The sequence below is a fragment of the Camelina sativa genome, chromosome 10 (assembly GCF_000633955.1).
Source record: "Camelina sativa cultivar DH55 chromosome 10, Cs, whole genome shotgun sequence".
NCBI classification, from domain to species: domain Eukaryota; kingdom Viridiplantae; phylum Streptophyta; class Magnoliopsida; order Brassicales; family Brassicaceae; genus Camelina; species Camelina sativa.
This window is the reverse complement of record NC_025694.1, coordinates 6,049,682-6,069,133: the sequence shown is the minus strand read 5'-3', so window position 1 is coordinate 6,069,133 and position 19,452 is coordinate 6,049,682. Positions and strand designations below refer to the sequence as shown.

General features: G+C 36.2%; 2 protein-coding genes and 1 long non-coding RNA gene across 30 annotated transcripts; 1 reads left to right on the top strand and 2 right to left on the bottom strand.

Moving 5' to 3' along the window:
• Nucleotides 624-2,117, bottom strand: LOC104717404 (transcription factor MYB39-like). The gene is made up of 3 exons (XM_010434958.1): nucleotides 1,830-2,117; nucleotides 1,600-1,729; nucleotides 624-1,341 (listed from the first exon to the last, which is right to left on the bottom strand). Exons 1-3 carry the CDS (start codon nucleotides 1,960-1,962, stop codon nucleotides 747-749), a joined length of 858 nt encoding a protein of 285 aa, XP_010433260.1. The 5' UTR covers nucleotides 1,963-2,117; the 3' UTR covers nucleotides 624-746.
• LOC104717400 (diacylglycerol kinase 6-like) lies at nucleotides 3,883-6,952 on the top strand. The gene is given in 13 exon segments (XM_010434956.2): nucleotides 3,883-4,166; nucleotides 4,452-4,568; nucleotides 4,652-4,780; nucleotides 4,883-4,968; nucleotides 5,081-5,195; nucleotides 5,279-5,327; nucleotides 5,462-5,544; nucleotides 5,707-5,774; nucleotides 5,886-5,960; nucleotides 6,040-6,127; nucleotides 6,214-6,330; nucleotides 6,409-6,606; nucleotides 6,608-6,952. Coding segments are annotated over 13 exon segments (1,389 nt in total). The 5' UTR covers nucleotides 3,883-3,944; the 3' UTR covers nucleotides 6,650-6,952.
• On the bottom strand, nucleotides 7,144-18,708 carry LOC104717402. 28 transcript variants are annotated; one of them, XR_002033741.1, is made up of 53 exons: nucleotides 18,555-18,708; nucleotides 18,157-18,213; nucleotides 18,029-18,059; nucleotides 17,780-17,834; nucleotides 17,610-17,676; nucleotides 17,400-17,520; nucleotides 17,107-17,225; nucleotides 16,935-17,006; nucleotides 16,783-16,850; nucleotides 16,672-16,700; nucleotides 16,507-16,582; nucleotides 16,369-16,428; nucleotides 16,104-16,278; nucleotides 15,947-16,024; nucleotides 15,806-15,833; nucleotides 15,573-15,657; nucleotides 15,299-15,390; nucleotides 15,109-15,203; nucleotides 14,899-15,038; nucleotides 14,689-14,802; nucleotides 14,520-14,596; nucleotides 14,369-14,423; nucleotides 14,106-14,176; nucleotides 13,895-14,004; nucleotides 13,721-13,802; nucleotides 13,484-13,596; nucleotides 13,384-13,406; nucleotides 13,219-13,314; nucleotides 13,000-13,035; nucleotides 12,810-12,899; nucleotides 12,639-12,713; nucleotides 12,423-12,499; nucleotides 12,244-12,327; nucleotides 12,020-12,159; nucleotides 11,849-11,914; nucleotides 11,728-11,782; nucleotides 11,548-11,615; nucleotides 11,308-11,462; nucleotides 11,175-11,237; nucleotides 10,564-11,046; nucleotides 10,410-10,473; nucleotides 10,135-10,260; nucleotides 9,991-10,048; nucleotides 9,798-9,846; nucleotides 9,592-9,712; nucleotides 9,466-9,497; nucleotides 9,188-9,249; nucleotides 8,946-9,032; nucleotides 8,752-8,856; nucleotides 8,197-8,585; nucleotides 7,767-7,879; nucleotides 7,460-7,688; nucleotides 7,144-7,344 (listed from the first exon to the last, which is right to left on the bottom strand). It is a non-coding gene; the product is annotated as an uncharacterized LOC104717402 (long non-coding RNA). The 28 variants fall into 28 exon arrangements; XR_002033751.1 differs by lacking the exon at nucleotides 13,384-13,406 and having other exon boundaries at nucleotides 8,197-8,313; nucleotides 8,409-8,585; XR_002033738.1 differs by lacking the exon at nucleotides 13,384-13,406 and having other exon boundaries at nucleotides 10,564-10,810; nucleotides 10,946-11,046.

Below are 19,452 nucleotides of genomic sequence, written 5' to 3'. Positions count from 1 at the left end.
TATGAGCCGGAGGCCCGCCTAGGGAAACGGTCCGTCAGAAAGGAAAAAAGTAAAAACTCCTAAAAGGCGAGAAAAAGGTGTCCCCACTTTCACTAATCTCTTCCCTTAATATTCTCATCATTTTTAAGCTCCAAATTCTACCAATTAGAGCATTTTCACACGTTCTTTGTTTGCTTTACTTACTTGCCCCATACCAAATACCACAATCCCTCTCAAATTGTAAAGTACCTATCTATATAAGACTTAGATTTAACTGTTCCAACACGAGATGTAAACTAATCCACTCAACTTTGAATGACTATGTTCAACCGACATATCAGCCTTAGATTGGGCCAAATTAGCAGCTTTAAGTGTTTTAAAATGGACCTTGAAGTGGGCTTAGTATTGACTCCCCTAATTAATTTGACTGACGCTTATTGTATAGTTCGAACAAAACAATATTGGGAACAATATTTGATGTGTTTTGCTCATTTCATTCGTTATCCGCGGCGAATGATAGACAACTGTCTATAGGACTATAGCCATTTCGTTTTAGGATAACTTGATTGACGCTTATAATTTTATGTTTGCTTCCGCCGACTGTGTATATGGAGTAGAGTTGATAGCTCTCCTAAGCTTTTAAATTATAGACTTATAAATTTATCTTTGACAGAAAAAGAGTTTATACATCCAACCAAAGAAAGAATACAACAAAGAATCAAAGGTGTAAAAAAGATGTTGTACAAGGGATAAGCATATATAGTAAATTAAAACATAAAGTCATCTAAGATGAAATCGTCCGGAAAACCAAAGTCGAAGAAACTACTGGGGTTGGCTTCTTCTGCTTCAATGCTATTTTGTTGTGGGGAAGACATTGGCGTTGACATGAGCGAGTCTAAGTCAAAAGTACTCTCTGACAGAGGTGGTAATACATCTGCAGGACCAACGTCGTCGAGTCTCGGGTTCATAGGCTGGAAAGATGAAATCTCATTATTGTTTGTTGGGGTTGTAGTACTCTCGGTTTGTGGTTGAGACGATTCCGATGATGTGATAGGAGTTTGAAGATTCTGACCGAGGTTTGATGCGTAGGTTGGATTAGGGTTTTGAAGTGGCAAGAGAAGAGAGGCTAGCCTCAATAAATCAGGATTAAGCAGAGAAGACGCATGAGTTGCAACTGATGTAAAGTTTTGCTGATTAAAAATTACCCCTAGAAGTGAGGACAAATCAAGAAGATCAAGGCGTGGGGAGTGAGTAACAGGGTCGATGCCGCTCCTCACAAGTCTCTTGCGGATATGAGTGTTCCAATGGTTTTTTATTTCGTTATCAGTTCTTCCTGGTAGACGAGCTGCTATTGCTGACCACCTAATAACATTAATCAATTCAATATTAGTGACAATAATGTATTGATTAATATTAAACTCCTTTTTATTATTCTAATATAGGTCAATACGTACTAGTAAAGTACTAATAATAGTTTATTTGGAGTTGATGGCCTACATTTGACATGTACGCTCCGCATGCAAACGTACGTTCTCACTTTTTTCATTAATTTAACATACAAAAGCTGTAGCTGATGATTATGAATCTGAAACAAATGATTATGGTGTGAATGAAGCTTACTTGTTTCCCATAACACTGTGAAGCTGAATGATAGTTTCTTCTTCCTCAAAGGAGAATCTTCCTCTCTTGATGTCCGGTCTTAGATAATTGGTCCATCGGAGACGGCAGCTTTTTCCGCATCTTTGAAGTCCTTTAATTAGTACAATAGGACTTATAAGTGTGTGATTCAATTTTATAGAGAATATATCATGTTAGAACAAAAAAGATAAAGAATATGTATTTGTACGTACCAGCATTTTTAGGTAGAATACGCCAATTGCCCGGACCATGAAATCGTATATAATCGATTAGTTTCTGATCTTCCTCAGCCGTCCATGGTCCTTTCTTCACTCCATTCTTGTCACAACAAGGTGATCTTCCCATCTTTGTTTTGTTTCGTACAAGATGTATATACAATGATATATCGACGTTAAAATTCGAGTAATAGTTTGGTTCTGTTTATGTAGATAAAGGGATCGAAGAGCGAAGGGGAGTTTCTTAAAGGAGGAGTTGAGTTTTATAAATGTCAATGTTTGGATGGACTCATACCTTCTCCATTCATTTCTTTATATAGGAGATGAGAAATGTTGAGAACTTAGTTAATGAGGAGGGGAGCGAAGGTCAATTCCACTTGGCATGTACATAATATGCCACGTCCTTTTGAGCCACAATAATACATTCAAAAGGAAGAATACAAACCTTGCCTAGACCTCATATCACCGATCGTTTTTTTTTGTTACTGTATATTCTAGAAACGATCCACGTGACAGAGATGCATGGTATTTTATTACAATCTATCTATCTAACTTAGATTCTGTGACTCTGTCAGTACAACTAATCATAATCATAAGTCACAAATGTAATATTTAATTTGGAGTGAAATAACGTACTCTTGTATATAGAAAAAGGAATGTAACTATAAGAGATTAAAATAGACTTTATGGTAATAACTATTCGGGTGGGATCGTAGTTTTTTACATTATGGTCGTGAGAGTCAGATTAAGCACATTGATAATTTCGCATGTTTTGCTTTTAGTTTGTGGATTAAGTTATTGACTTTTGCTTAAACAAAAAGGATCTTGTTGACTTTGCATGTCAATATAGGTCAGTTGACTTCTACATACATGTTTGGTCAAAAAAAACCCTGGAAAGTTAAGTTTGATAATATATGTTGCGTTGAATTTTGTAAACATAAAGCCTAGAGTTTCAAAGGTAAAGAGAGTGAGGACGGTAAAGTAGTTGGATATTCTCATCAAATATAATTCAAATAACGTGTTAATGTCATGTGCCTTGTGCTTTCAAAATTCATGATGAGGCGAATTGCAACATTTTACTTATATACAGCGTAATTCCAAGTTCAATTGTAGGAGATTGCTTGTGGAAGGGTCTCTCCGAATAGCCATCCACGTCGGCATTATCTTAGATTCTTAGAACGATTTCAAAAAGCAAATAAAATAACAACAAAACAAGAGGGAAGCTTTATTTTTGTTTGTTAAATTGTTGGTGGAAAGCTGTGCAACAAACTTTGAATAACCATATCATCATCACCTTTTATCACAAGAGAACCACACAGGCTTCTCCGGAGTTCACACCAAAGCTATTTGTCCATATTTTTAGAATATTTTTCATAGCTTTCCTAACATAGCAATGTGTGGGTTCATGAAGAATGAGACACGTGGAAAACAAATGTGTTGTGGGATTGTCCTTTTCATTTCTCTTTTGCATCATTTTCATCTACTCTTAGGTTATGTTTCTGGATTGGTCAGCATCAGCATCAGAGTTTTACCAAAACAAAAAATCGGTCAGCGTCATAGGTGATGTCAAGTCAAAGATTGTGTCAAGTCATCGCATATTAGGAGATTCTCGAACAAGGCCTCTCACCACAGCGGTTTACTTAATGGGCCACCAGTGGACTTAACCCTTACATTGTAATGGGTTTATGCTATTGTTGCCAGCAGGTTATTTTCATCCAACTTATAATTTTAACCTTAATATTATAAAAATATAGAAAACATGATGACAAAAAGTTTGTAGAATATCTAAATATGTATAAATTGATATAAATATACTAAACTAGTAAAGATATACATATATGCAATATGATGACAAAAAACAATATTTGTAAATTGTCTAAACTTTATTTAAATTAAATATCAAATTATCTAAACTTAATTTGTCTTAATTAGCATTAACTAAAAAAGGAAACAAATCTTGGTAAATAATCTTCAGATCCTCCATAATCATGATTCCTAGTTTAATTTTTCCCTACCTCTAGAGATATGATGGTATATGTTATGACGTCTTCTTCGATCGTCTCTTTTGCATGATTAACAGTTAACATTGTCGATTTTGACTATTTTATATATATGACGACGAGCATGGAAAAATACAAGAATTTATCAGATTTTCTCAAGAGATTCTACATTCCTTCGTACGTTCTCTCGCCTGACAAAGCCGAGCCTTTGGTGCAACCTAGTAGTGGTACTCAACCTGAGAGCCCGATCCTCGTATTCATCAACTCCAAAAGCGGAGGTCAACTAGGAGCTGAACTCATCCTTACCTACCGCACTCTGCTCAACGATAAGCAGGTCTTTAATTATATCAATTTACCCTAGCTAATTAACGATTCGTTGTTTTTTTGAAAAATCTAGAAAACGATCTTGAATAATTGATTCTTCTTGATTACGGAATCCTGTATTTTTTTTAACCTAAAACCCTAAAATCAAACTTTACTGAAATATTACAATTATTAAAATTGCAAAAGAATGGTCTGAATTGATGTAGTAATTAAAAAGAAAAGAATGGTCTGAATTACTTAAATCATATATTATATACTGAGTTATTATTGATTATATAGCACGTTTGTTGTCTAGGTTTTTGATCTAGAGGCAGAGACTCCGGATAAGGTGCTGCAGAGAATTTATCTTAATCTAGAGAGGCTAAAGGACGATGGTTTCGCTTGCAAGATTCGAGACAAGTTGAAAATAATCGTGAGTTATATATTCTTTGGTATGTAGAACAAAAAAGTGTTATAATAATTAAGTGATTAAGCATGAGTTCTGTTTTTAATCAGGTTGCAGGGGGAGATGGAACAGCTGGTTGGCTCCTTGGAGTTGTTTCTGATCTTAAATTGTCGAATCCACCACCAATTGCTACGGTTCCTTTGGGTACAGGAAACAACCTTCCGTTTGCATTTGGATGGGTTAGTATGTTCACATTAGACTGATTCACATGATTATATATATCATATCATATTGTATCCCACCATCATATTTTTCTAGCTTCTTACAAATTTCATCTTCAGGGTAAGAAAAATCCTGGAACAAATAGGTGTTCCGTGGAGTCCTTTTTGGATCAAGTGATCAACGCAAAAGAGATGAAGATAGACAAGTACTTCCACATATATATATATATGCCACATATTCTTTTCCAATTTTCAAATATTATTATACTTTAATTTTGAGTTGATATATGTATGAATTTTTTTTTAATCTTAATTAAGTTGGCACGTACTTATGAGGATGAAGGCACCCGAAAAAGGCTCTTGTAATCCTATGCCACCTCTTGAGCTACCACATGCATTTCATAGTGTTTTACCATCAGATCAAGAATATATGGTAAGATATATTATCATCTTCTCTTGGGCACCATCTCTTCCTTTTCTTCTTAATTTTATGATAGACATTTTCAAATTTTTCAGGAAGGTTACCAAACATTTCGTGGGGGATTCTGGAATTACTTTAGCCTGGGTAAGAATTTATGCTCTTTCTCTTTTTTTTTCCCCTCCATAAACAGCACTGACTGTAGATAAATGATATCATGTCATTGGATTTATAAGTTAGTTGTAAACTAAAATAACAGCCATTAATCAATCTTACTGCAGGAATGGATGCTCAAGTATCCCATGCATTTCATTCCCAGAGAAGACGTCACCCAGAAAAGTTTAAAAGTCAGCTGGCTAATCAGGTTTACATACCTTTTTTTTTTACCTTATCTTGATCAAGTGATGTGGCTCTAATGTTGTCACTAATGGGACAACTTCTGCCTATTTCACCTGATTACATTTTATAGTGTAAACTAAAATAACCTAACAAGTAATGTTTCCAATTGATTTACATGACGTTCCAGAGCACATATCTTAAGCTTAGTTGCACTCAAGGATGGTTTTGTGCCTCTCTTTTTCACCCTTCTTCACTGTAAGTATTAATTTCTTTTTGCTTATCCATTAGTTGTTTCCTGTCTTGTTGGGATCTAGAAACCCTGCATATGTCAATGAAATCTCTTATACTATATGGCGTTTGTTGCAGAAACATAGCTCACCTTGCGAAGGTTCAGATTTGTAATAAACTTGGCCAGTGGAATGATCTTGTCATTCCCCAAAGGTAACTATATAAATAAAAGGTTATAGGAGGCTTCTTGTACCCAATGATAATTACTTAACATTGATCTTTGTCCTGGCAGCATCAGGTCCATAGTATGTTTGAATCTTCCTAGCTTTTCTGGAGGTCTAGATCCTTGGGGAACACCAAATCCCAAGAAACAACGTGATGTAGGAGGCTTTTAACATTCTCTTCACATTGCTTCAATAATCTACTAAAAACAATGGATTAACTTTATTTGTTGATGTCTCAACAGAGAAGCCTAACTCCACCATTCGTTGACGATGGACTCATCGAAATAGTTGGGTTTAGAAATGCTTGGCATGGTCTTGTTCTGTTCACTCCAAATGGCCATGGGACACGACTTGCACAGGTAAGTAAATTTAAAGTTGTATAAGACAAAATTGTGAGTAAGCCACATTTTAAACCCAACATGTGTGTTTTTGTATAGGCAAACCAAATCAGGTTTGAATTTAAAAAAGGTGCAGCGAAGCATGCATACATGAGAACGGACGGAGAGCCATGGAAACAACCACTTCCACTGGATGATGAAACTGTGATGGTAGAGATCTCACATCATGGACAAGTCAACATGCTTGCAACCCAAAATTGCTGCTCCAAAAGCATGAATGAGTCTTCTTCCACAACCCCGGTTTAGTGATGATGAAGATGACTCATCCAAAGTTCTTTGATATTTCTTATCTTAGATATTCAGTTATATGTTTGACTCTTAAAACAATCTTCCTCCTTTTTTTATGTGGCTTCTGTGTTTAGACTCTAATTTAAAACTCTAATCTCGTTGGGATGTTTTTTGTTCCAGAATCTACTACAAACATTTAAATCAAATCTCTTTTTTGTGCTCGTATTTTAACTACTAACGATCATCAACCCAGCGCCCAGACGCACCTAGCCTCTGTTTCTTGACCCCTGTTCTTTCTCCTTATGTTCAGACATCCAAATCATAACAAAATGACACAGTTATGCGGCTGTTCTCTAGGATGTCCAAAAGTCGACTTTTATCTCCAGGTGAGATAATAATTAAACAGACTCCTTTTTTTCCGCAGAGTGAAGTGGAGCTGCTCTCAGTATAAGTCCCTATGTTGAAAACGTAATGTTTCATGCATACTGATTCATTCTACAGTTACTGTGTGGCCCTTGTGGTCGCGTCCCAACAAACACTTGAAGGTTGGGTTTCAAAGCAAGGGATAGACTTCGCCAAGAACTGTGCAATCTTAAAAGTTTTCGTGTAATGATGTCTCAACAATCAAAGCAAAGGTATAGACATCGCATGTTTGCATTTATCTATTGTTTGTTTCTCACCAAAAGACCATATATAATAAGCCATTGTTTCGATAGTCACCACTCTCCCAAATGTTTCACCAACTCCCTGTTTCACAAAACTGAAGAGGGGTAAACAAAAGTTGAATAACGCATCAAATACGTTTGATAAGTGTATGCTTTCGATGCAGCCACACAAAAAGGATCAAGATTAGAAAAATTACCTGGAAGTTGGTTACGTAGGTAACGCGAGTGGTCCTTCGAGTCACAGAACCGAGTAGAAGAAGTTTCCATTGTTTGACAAAAAGTTCAACGTTTCCTTAACGTATGCAACTTTGTTGTCTTTGGACCAAACTGATCCAAAAAGAGGTTTATATGTTACGTTGCCATAAAACTACAGCTTTTTTTTTTTCCCTGTAGATCCAGTAGCGTTGCTGGTTCTGGATTGAGAATCTACATAAATCAGTGATGAGGAGGAAAGAGTTTCAGTCATGCAGTGAATCAATCTGATTTTGTAACAATTTGGCTCACCTGTCTTGATTTTGCATCATCTAGCTTTTGCTTTTTGATGGATTGACTTTCCATAATCAGTTTGCTAGTGCTAGCTAAATTTGTCCATTCTTCAAATCATCTCGGATCTGCTGCTGCACAATATAAGAATTAGAAGAAACATCGTTAAAGTAGATTGATAGAGCTCCTAATTAGGCTAACTAAATGAGCTAATAAGCGAATTTCAAAAATAATTGTAACACGAACAGTCTCGAAGGCAACACGAGCAATTCTATCAATCTGAAGAACATAATAAATGTTCATTTAGTTAATAATTTGAAGAACACAATTCTATCAATCTGAAGAACACAGGTGGAAACATCCACTAAGTGTAAACAATAATTTGAACTTCACACAAGAAACAAAGTTCAGGCTGCCAAGAAATTTCTGAGATTAGGCTAAGGATGGTTACCTGAGTCGGAACTGTAGCAGGTCTCAGATTTGCAAAGACTTTGAGACCTGCACGAAGCTGAACTGAAGTAACCCCTTCTCAGGCCTCATATGCTTTTCATTGTTATCCCATTTGTCCCTTAAATTATACCAACATGAAAATATGAGAAACTGTATTTTCCAAACAAAATTTAGAGCGGAATACATAAGTTGGGACAAGAGAGAAGACATAACCTCCAATGACTCCAAGAAGCACTGCATCTGATTCACTTTAACCTCAGGATGCTCTGAAGCCATTGTTGTGACAGTTTAAAAGTCTCGTAAATGCGAAAACATGATACCTCACTTGCAGAGTAGGGACTCAGTACACATATCTTGGATCCGTTATACGCAAATCACTATGGTCATATCCTGAAAGGCAATCAAATAAATTCTATTCAGAATTATACTCTAGGACTGATTTTCGTCTATAACTCAAGTCAAGTTTAGATGCCAAACGTTAAAATGTATATCTCTGAGACAAGAGGTCATTAGTCACGACATTGATACTTCTTATACAAGGATAAGTGACACGTACCTGGACAATTTCATTAAGACCGTCTTCCCTCTGCAACACCTCTCTGGCCTTTGTCCTGATTTAGATGAAATCTGGATTGAACCTCTAATAGAAAAACTCCGATGCCTGAAGAAAGAAAGAAAAGGAACTTTTTATATACAAGATTTCGAAATAGTAAAGCAAGACAAGTTTAAAATAAGAATATGTAAGCATACCGTTGAATACTTTGAGTAGGAAATCAACCAATTAATAGAAGGAAAATATTTTCTCTGGGCAATCTTTTTGTCCAAACCCCAGAAGACCTGCATAAGAAAAGAAATCAACATAATAAACAATGCTAATACGAGTCTGCGGCAGTTCTAAAACCAAACACCATCTGGTCTATCTCAATCGAGATATGAATATGTACATGTACAATGGAAGATAGGGAAGCAACAGCCATGAACGACATAATTACATGCATAATACCAAGGGAAGCAGAAGTCACATGATCTGAAAAGTCTCCTCCAGGAGGTGAAACTGCACCAACAATAACACTGTCATCACGTACAGATGTGGGAAGTCCATAAGAGCCTAATTTATGAGAAACCATCAGATCAAATGTCTGAATTGTATGAACAATATGCAGATTCAGAATGTGAGAGATATAAGCCATTTCATTTCCTCTCACTCCACAACCAAGATACAAAACAGCATGGGAGTTGGAGTACTATGTATATAAACCAATAAACTTACAAGTCACCACCAGTTATTCTGTCTCCCTGTGACTGCAAATAAAGTTGAATTCAGTTGAGCATCAAGATTAAGAGCATAAGAACACTTCAATAGATAGAGAGATATGAAGTCAAACAAACACATTACCAGAATCGATTGGGCTAGGAACTAGTCCCAAAGACAATCTTTTGTCAAGAGCTGGGACAGAAATACCGCCGAGGGATGTGCACATCACATGATATTCTCGCAATCGTTCTTCAAAGGCCTCCTACGAGATATTAAACAGAAGAACCGTGGTAGCCCTAGAAAAGAGAAAATAAAGAAAGCCAAGATAAAGAGGAGAACTCACGAACCTTGAACGAAGATGATCATTAACTGTTAATCCAGCTGTTTCCTGGTAAACTGATAAAATGGAAGAAGTTGTCAAGTATCAGTTAAGAAATATTACTTGTACAGACGCACAGATGCAAGTATTTGACAGATAAAATAGTTAAAGGGAGTAAAGTAAAACTACACAAAGAAGCACAAGAGAACAAACAAACAAACCTTGGATCGTGGCAGAATATCCTTCAAGATAGGGGACAATGCTTGGCTGGCTCAGAACCTGAGGGATAGAACAAAATCATCAGGTGATAGTCAATGGAGAAGAGAAGAGGATTTTGCCAATAAAATAGAGGTTAGAGAACAAACCTTGCCGAGTAATTGAACCATAGATAGATACTCTGGGAGCCATCCACCTGAAGGGTCATAACACCACTAGCAAATTGAGTCATTGGACTGTCGAAGGCAGAGCATCAATAACTTTGTATACATAATCTGCAATGTAAAATTAAGTATAAACTAGAGGTATGTTTGAAACAATCATAACACTCAATTTATAATTAGCATCGGATTATTTTGCTAAGCTTTGATGAGTCATGAACGTAGAGGTCACAAAACACAGAGCATAGACATGAACTACAAACCTGGCACAGCCGCATGATGAGCCAACTCTTTTGACAGCACCTCAACTTGCTCTTTGCTTGGCACCTACATCGAAAAGAGATAAAACTGTACCTTAGGATCATATAATAAGGCAAACAAAATTGACATGTAGAAACAGAGAGAGCCAGAAGAAACCTGTGGATAGTGAAATTAGCCTCATGAGTTCTTTCATCTGAGGACTATTATATCCCAGCATGTGTGAAAAATTTGCAGCATAACCCAAAGAATCATCTAATGGAATGATGCTACCATACTTGTACATCCTGCAATGTTAATTCATGAAACTAGAGGTGACAAAAACAAAGAGCAGAGACATGAACTACGGCACAGCCGGACGATGAGCCAACTCTTTTGACAGCACTTCAACTTCTCTTTGCTCTTTCTAAAACCCACACCAAGAATCAGAGATCCAAAAACACCAGATTTAAGGAAGTTAGACAAATCCAACAAGAAACAACATGGTGAAGTGAGAAGGGATGAGACCAAATTATATGCGAAGATGTAAAAAAAAGCAAACCTCTGGTTTTAGTTAGCTTAAAGTAAGAGCCCGATTGAAGGCTAACAAGGCCATCTCCTTGGACATATATGGCTTGGCTGCAGTGTTGGCTGGCGCGAAACCTGAGAGAGAGCGAACAAAATCATCAGGTAATAAATACTGTAGTTGGTCATTGGAGAAGAGAAGAAAAGAGGATTTGCCAATAATAAAACAAAATCAGACATAAGTGAAGGATGATATGAAACAAAACCTGGAGGTGCTCTTCTTGGACATTGGGAAGAGAGTGTACCTTTGGGAAGACTTGGTCTAAGACCTTCAAGGCAAACAAAACCAACCAATCAGTGATGGAATGACTACAAGAGTGTCAATAAGAGAGAGCGTACCTTTGGGAAGACTTGGTCTAAGAGCTTCAAGGCATACCTAAAATCTCAATCAGCATAACCAGTATTAACCACAAACAATGATGTCAACCTGTGGTTATGCAATCAAAACACATACAAACTTTTATAATATTAGTCCTCCCCGGTGCCTCCACGATCTGCATCAAAGAGAGGTATAGATTCATTTAAAAGACATTGGATAGAAATAATAGTTAAAAAAAGGGACAACGTTTAAGAACAAACTCGTGTAGGAGAGAATCTGTGGATCATCCATCTCTCATCTGAATGTGTGTACACAGCAACAACATCATCTAGGATACACAAGAAACAGAAGACCAAAAAAGAGCCAAACATTAGGCAAAAAAAGGTGTATAGATGTGAGGTAACCAGAAAGTTTAACTCAGAAATCAATCGCAATCCCACAATGTTTTTTCTTTCTCTTCGAACCTCCCACACAGTAATCCTAGTTCCTCATGATCTGCATCAAAGAGAGACATTAGCTGATCTAAGAACACTAAAATAAAATAAAAGGGAATGAGGAGACCTTCAAAGAGGTAACAGGAACCGAAGGCGACGACAGATAAAAGGCATCCTTCAAGTTCAAGATAAACTGAGACATAACAGAACAAAGGTTAAGTTATGGTTGTAATAAAGAAGATAATAAAAAGATGACAGACCACAAGCCAGAAGAAAGATTTATCATATCAGAGTGTACCTTTGGGAAGACCTTCAAGGCAAACCTAGAATTCCAGCCAGCATAACCACGGACAATGATGTAAGCCTGTGGTAGCAATCAAAACACACACATAAAGGTACGAAATTTATCATATCAGTCCCCCTCCGTGCCTCCACGATCTGCATCAAAGAGAGATATAGACTCATTAAAAAGACACTGAATACAAAAACTAGTAAAAAAAGGAACAAAGTTAAGGAACCAACTCATGTAGGAAAGAATCTGTCGATCATAACGTGTGTAGACAGCAAGAACAAGCAATAAGGTTTCCTAGCGTAATCCAGTCATCCCTCCAAATCCACCAGATAAAAAAAGGAGTACAATATTTTGTAAGAGAAAGCCTTCATAATCAAACAGAGCAGATAAAAATCATAGAAATCCATACCTTATCAACAGTGATCGATTACATAGATCAGAACACCAATCGATTAGCATCAAGACAAGCCCCTCAAAGTGTATACCCTGAAATAATGAAATAACAGTTGCATCAAGTCAACACACTTAGAACGGGAAGGATGGGGGCTTGATATATTATTCAAGATGTAGGATCTAACCAAGTATTATAACTATAAAAAAAAATCGATTAAGAGGAAGAACCTACCTGAAGATGTAGCGCAGAGAAGACAACGATCCATCGTCAAAACCATTAACCTTCGAGCAAAGCATCCTCCACAATCTAAAACAACAGATCCAAGAGTTAAAATCAGATGAACACAATGATAAGATAAATAATATAAACTTTTAAGAAAAGATGATCGAACAAAACAAAAACCTGTCGCATGTCCGTGTTACTTTGTCATCATGTTGTAATGATTTAAGAGTGTACTCTTCCCATATATAACCACGTCGGTCCATAAGCAAGCTGTAAATTGAAATCATCATCAGAATACTTAAAAAACATCATTCACAAAAAGACATATCTTAAGATAAAGTTTCAATCAAAGATCTCAAGTATGCAGCACCTTAAAAAAGAATTGGTTTGCAAAATCAGACAGACCCTGCAAAGAAAAAACGAGTTATATGTTACGAACAAACATGGAAAGTAAGTAAAATTTAATCGATATTAAGACAAACGAGTACGAGTTGTTGTGGCATAAATAAATAAAAGCTGAAAACTACATGATCACATGCAGGGACACAGAAAGATAATATGTGCAGATAGATACAGACTTATAGCTCACCTGCTGTGTCAATCATGTTGTCCACCATTACAGACTTATAACTCACCTGCTATGTCAAATTTGCCACACAAGCTCAATAGATTCACGTCCTAGAGTCTGCAAAAAAAATTGTAGAATAAAAGAGTCATATGAAAAGTCTGTTAGCCATATAGCAAGAAATATTACAACTTGAGTTTCTTCAGACGGTCCTGAAATTGGAAAAAATCTTATGAGCAAAGTGGGACGGTAGAACTTATATGCAACAACAATTATAAGAGAAAATTACCAGGTCGGGAGAGCTCTGCATCTGAAGGCAATCTGAATTGCTGAGCAAGATTACTGCCCCTTGTTAAATAGATCAGAACATCAATAGATTAGCATCACGTCAAAGTGTATACCCTGAAATAATGAAAAAAAATAGTTGCATCACGTCAACACACTTAGAACGCAAAGGATGAGGACTTGATATATTCAAAATGTATGATCTAACCAAGTAATTATAAGTATAAAGAGTTATCAGTACCTCATATGGATCAAGCAATGAGGTTTCCCAAAGCAATCCAGTCAAGCCTCTCATCCCACCAATAACCTTGCATGCTTGCATCCTGAAGAAAAAAAAAAGACACAAAAATCTGAAGTAAATCCACAATTACAGAGAGAAATATAAACTGGTAAGACAAGTGTTTGAATCTGTAACCTGAGTTAAACAAAGCAGTAGATTGTGTCTAGCTTCATACGCAAACCATTCACTTTCACAGTGTCTTTTTTTCTACTCTTCAAATCCTCACACACATTAATCTCGATGGTCTGCATCAAAGAAACAGATATATGTAATTTGACTTAATATAGAAAGAAAGAAAGAGAAAGAAAGAAAGAAAAGACAAATTGGTTAAGAGGAAGAAGACTACCTGAAGAGGTAGCACAGAGAAACCAAGGATCCATCAGACCATCACCCACCGAGCAAAGCATCCTCTAAAATCTACAATAACAGATCCAAGAGGTAAAAATCACATTGAACATGATCAAACAATAGAAAGTAGAAAACACAATAAGACACTGGAGAAGAAATCAAACCTCACCAACAATAGCAAATCTCATAAAGTCATTAAGGGGAAAGAAAAAGAAGAAGAAGAAGATGTAGCAAAGAGATATATCAGAAGAAGAAACTTACCAAAACAGATGATGAAGAGAAAGATTCAACAACAGAGCAAACCCCACTGTGCAATCTGCATTAAAGAGAGAATATATTTTTAGCTTTTGTACAAAAACAACAAAACAAAGTGGAAGAATTTAAAGCTTGCAGTGCCAGAATATAAGTTCACAAGTCTTTGCAGCAATGTAAAGAATTTCATTTGGCTTCATTGTCTCCGTAAAATCTACAGGAGGCAAACATCTCGACCTGCATTTTAGTATTTAAACACATCAGATCCAATACAAAAATGTTGGAAGTTTGTATATAAATTTAAAAGTTAAGAGCAAAACCCAACTAACCTTCTCCTTTGATAGACTGAGAACAGCAGTAGAAGCACTCACCTCCCAAACCCGGCAAAGTGGACCACCATTAAGCAATGCTTTCAAGCAAGCTAGGCCATTCAAAGTCCCATCCTGTAATGCATAGAAGAAGAGAATGCATAAGATACACTTAAGTTGATTTCTCTGTCATTTATTATAAGAGATGATTGCATCTAAGAGTTTTTTTACCTCTGCACCAGCAGCGAGCACAGATCCCTCCGGATTTCATGAGCCAACTGTTGTCCTCCAACATCTCTTTAACTCTATAAATAAAATTCATCTGACTCTTATTATCCTCTCGTGGGCTCTCCTTGCAAATTGCATAAGATCTGCCACACAACACTAAGTAGGTCAAGCAATGACTCAGATAAGAAGAGGAAAAAAAATGATACCACTTACAGGTTGTTCCGAGAGAGAGAGGATCGTTGCTATCATGGACAGAGCAAGGTCCTCCGATCCACACTTGCAAAACGACACTGGCTTGCACCATATCTCTAATTTCACCAAAGATTCAGAGGGTTAGAAGACAAGAGAATTATATAAATATATGAAATAATTTAACATGTGTCAGGTGGTGAATGTTACTCACAGATGGTGAACCAGGAGGATTACGAAGAACACGAACTTGTGGAGGTATGTTATGAGACTTTCCAATTCTTCAAAACCATCTCGGATCTGCTTCTGCACAATTTAATAATTTAGAAGAAACGTCAGATAGAAATAGAGCTTCTACCTAGTCTTAACTAAGAAGTTGAATGTCACAAAAATTTGTATACTTTGGTCGGAGTTGAAGATGAGATTAGTTGTAGCGAGAAACGCCATGGTCACAACAAAAACAACAACAACAAGGTCCAAGAGATTACCTGAAGATGTCGCGCAGAGAAGACAAAGATGATCTATCAAAGTTCAAGACCATCACCAACCGATCAAAGAATCCTCCTCCACAATCTAAAATATATAACAGAGCGAAGAAGAGTTAAAAATCGCATGAACATAATATATAAAAAAACGCCTTGAACGATTCAATTTTAGAAACCAAACCCTAGAAGAAAAATCAACATGAATTAGAGTGACAACAATCAGTCAAATCCATCACCCGATCAATCGTAGCATCCTCCACAAATCTAAACCAACAAAACAAAAACGAGAAGTTAATAACATGTAATTAGAAAAAAACCACCGAACCAAAGAGACAAGACATAATCAAATAGAGATGGGTTTTATTAGAAGAAGAAACCTGTGAGAACGTGCCTGAAGACGTAGCAGCCTGGAGAAGATTACGCCATGATCATATCATAATTGGGTTCCAAAACACCTGCAAAAACAAAGAAAGAAACGTAAGGAACAGAACAAAAAAACAAAAGTAAAAGATGTATTAAGAGGAAGAACAAAACCCCTTGAAAACGTAGCACATCGAAGAAGTGTTTCCATCAAAGCCTGCCAAGGAGGCTTCAGGTTCTTGATGCTGCCTGGGATATAACAAAGGGAGACTGTCAAAAGAGGCAACATGGAGTAACGACACAGCAAAGGAATCCTTCAAGATAAACTGAGACATGACAGCAACATCATCTGGATAACACAAGAAACAGAGGACCAACAACTAGTCAATATTAAATGAAACAACCGATAGGCAAAAAAGGTGTATAGATGTAAGGTAACCTGAAAGTTGAACTCAGAAATCAATCGCACTCCCACACAGAAACCTTAGTTCCTTGTGATCTGCATCAAAGAGAGAAAGAAGGTTTTTCACTTATATAGAAAGAAATTAAGAAAAAAGGTTAAGAGGAAGAACACTACCTAACTACAAGAGTGTCAAAAGAAGAGAGTGTACTTTTGGCTTAGGGAGACTTGGTCTAAGACCTTCAAGGCAAACCTAGAATTCCAACCAGCATAACCACGAACGATGATGTCAGCTTGTAAATATATGCAATAAAAACACACACATAAAGGCACAAACTTTACCATGTCAGTCCCCCCGGTGCCTCCACGATCTGCATCAAAGAGAGATATAGATTCACTAAAAGACATTGAATACAAATAATAGTTAAAAAGAGACAAAGTTTAAGAACAAACTCGTGTAGAGGATAATCAGTGGATCATCGATCTCTCATCTGAATGTCGTGTACACAGCAAGAACGCATCTGCGAATATACAAAAGAAACAGATGAGCAACAATTAGCCAATATTACATAAAAACTGATAGGAAAAAAAAGGAAGAAGACTACCTTAAGAGGTAGCGCAGAGAAGACAGGGATCCATCAGAACCATCACCCACCGAGCAAAGCATCCTCCACAGTCTAAAATAACAGATCCAAGAGGTAAAATAAGAAGATGAACATAATAATAAGATCAAACAAGTATCAAACGCTAGAAATATGTGCAGCATTAGAAAATTACCAGGTCGGTAGAGCTTTGCATCTGAAGCCTATCTGAATTGCTGTTACCCCTGGTTACATAGATCAGAACACCAATAGATTAGCAACAAACACGAGACAAGCCCCTCAAAGTGTATTACCCTGAAATAATGAAAAAGTAGTTGCATCAAGTCAACACACTTAGAACGGGAAGGATGAGGACTTGATATATTCAATGTAAGTAGTAGCATTTAAGAACAACCTCAAGCATCAGAAGATATAATTGACAACTTCATCTTTAAAAAAAAATATGTAAAGGGGGGGGTCTACACTAACCTGCTTTTCCGGAGTTAACTCCTGTAGCTGCGACTTCAGGGTCATTGAATGATTATCTGAATGTGTGTATGCATCAAGAGAATCTAAAAAAACACTAGAAGACACAGGAGAACACGATGGTCTGCATCAAAGAAATAGAAACAGATATATGTAATTTCACTTATATAGAAAGAAAGAAAAAAACAAATTTTGTAAGAGGAAGAACACTACCTGAAGATGTAGCGCGCATAGAAGACAAGGAGCCATCAGAAGCATCACCCACCGAGAGATCAAACACCTCACCAACAATAGCAAATCACATAAAGTCATTAAGGGGAAAGAAAAAGAAGAAGAAGAAGAAGAAGATGTAGCAAAGAGATATACCAGAAGAAGACACTTACCAAAACAGATGATGAAGAGAAAGATTCAACAAAAGAGCGAACCCCACTGTGCAATCTGCAACAAAGAGAGATAGAAGATATATTTTGTTAGCTTATAATACAACAACAACAACAACAACAAAAAAGTCGCATATATACATAGGAATTAAGAAGTGTGGGGAATTAAAAAATCCAAAGATAGATAAAACAACAACAAAAAAAAAAAGAGAAGACGGAACGCTTGACAAACGACCAATCAAAGTAAATCACCGATCAGAGCGTTTTAATATCCTCCATAAACCTAAAAATCAAACAAAACAAAGTGAGAATTCATATGAGCAAAGTAGATAAAACGAGTGACAAAAGTTTCAGAAAAAAATAAGATTCAGAAATCAAACCGTAGGAGGAGCGATGATGATGATGATCGGATCATCATAAATTCGATATCAAAACACCTGCAATGCAATAAGACGAATAAGAAACTTACTTAGTTTAGTTTACTTATTAGGGGAACCAAAACAAAAATAACAGAGGCGAAGAAGTGATTAAATTGGAAGGCATGCACAGTACAATTAATTAAAAAAAAAAAAAAACAGATGAGAGAGAGACGAAACCCTAGGGGAGAATTCAGAAGGGTAGAAGCGATGATCAGATCAAAATTTCGATTCCAAAACTCATCAGCAAAAGACAAAAAAATACAACAATATATATCAGAGAAGCGTTAAGAAGAAGAATAACAGAGCAAATATCGAAGCAATGCAATTGAGATTTGAGAGAGAGAGAGAGACCACCGAACCCTAGAATAAGAATATAGCGAAGATGATCGGTTTGAAAACGAAATCAGGGAGATTGAAGAATAGTATCACACACCACACCGAAGAACAAAAACAAAAAAAAAGGAAAATAGAAGAAGAAGAAGAAGAAGTAGCTAGAGAGAGATACCCAAAACAAAAAAAAAAAGCGACTTTTGTTGTTTTAGAACTGGACGAGTGAGTGAAGCATTATTTATAGATGAAGTCTCTTATTATGACGGTCATGATTTCATACTCTTAATTTTCAACGCTCCAGATTAAATAGTTCCTTAGTCAAACCATCTTTGACTCCTTTCTTTCCTTTTCTACTTTCCTATTTTCCCTTTTTTGTTTTCCTATTTTTTTTTCTTTAAAAAAAAGACAAAATCTATTTTCCTTTTTGAATTTTAGTATTTCTTTTTTACTGACTAACCCAAACAACGAAACTGACAATGCTGTAATATATGGACCGACTTTTAATGGGCTGGGCTTACTACTTTACCACCGCTATATTGCTAATTTTTCGAAAAACGTTATCGTTTGAAATATTTGAGATCTGATCATTATTTATTTAAATGGCTTTGTCGGTTTCTTCTTCTTTCTAGGTTATTTGATGTGGATGATGTGGTATAACGTTAATGGAGGAAATATGATATAGGATTTGTAGAGATGGAAAAAATGTAAATTTTATTTTTGGATTTTCTGGATACTTTTTATTTTGAAATCAGGTACATCAACTTTTTATTTATGGGATTTTGTGTGTACTTTTTATTTTGAAACCTGATTTCAAAACAAAATGTACTTTTTATTTTTGTTCAACAAAAAAAAGGAAATGTTAAGAAAAAACAAAATATTGTCCAAAGAAAACAGATCCGGTTCTCTTTTTTTTTTTTTTTTTTTTTT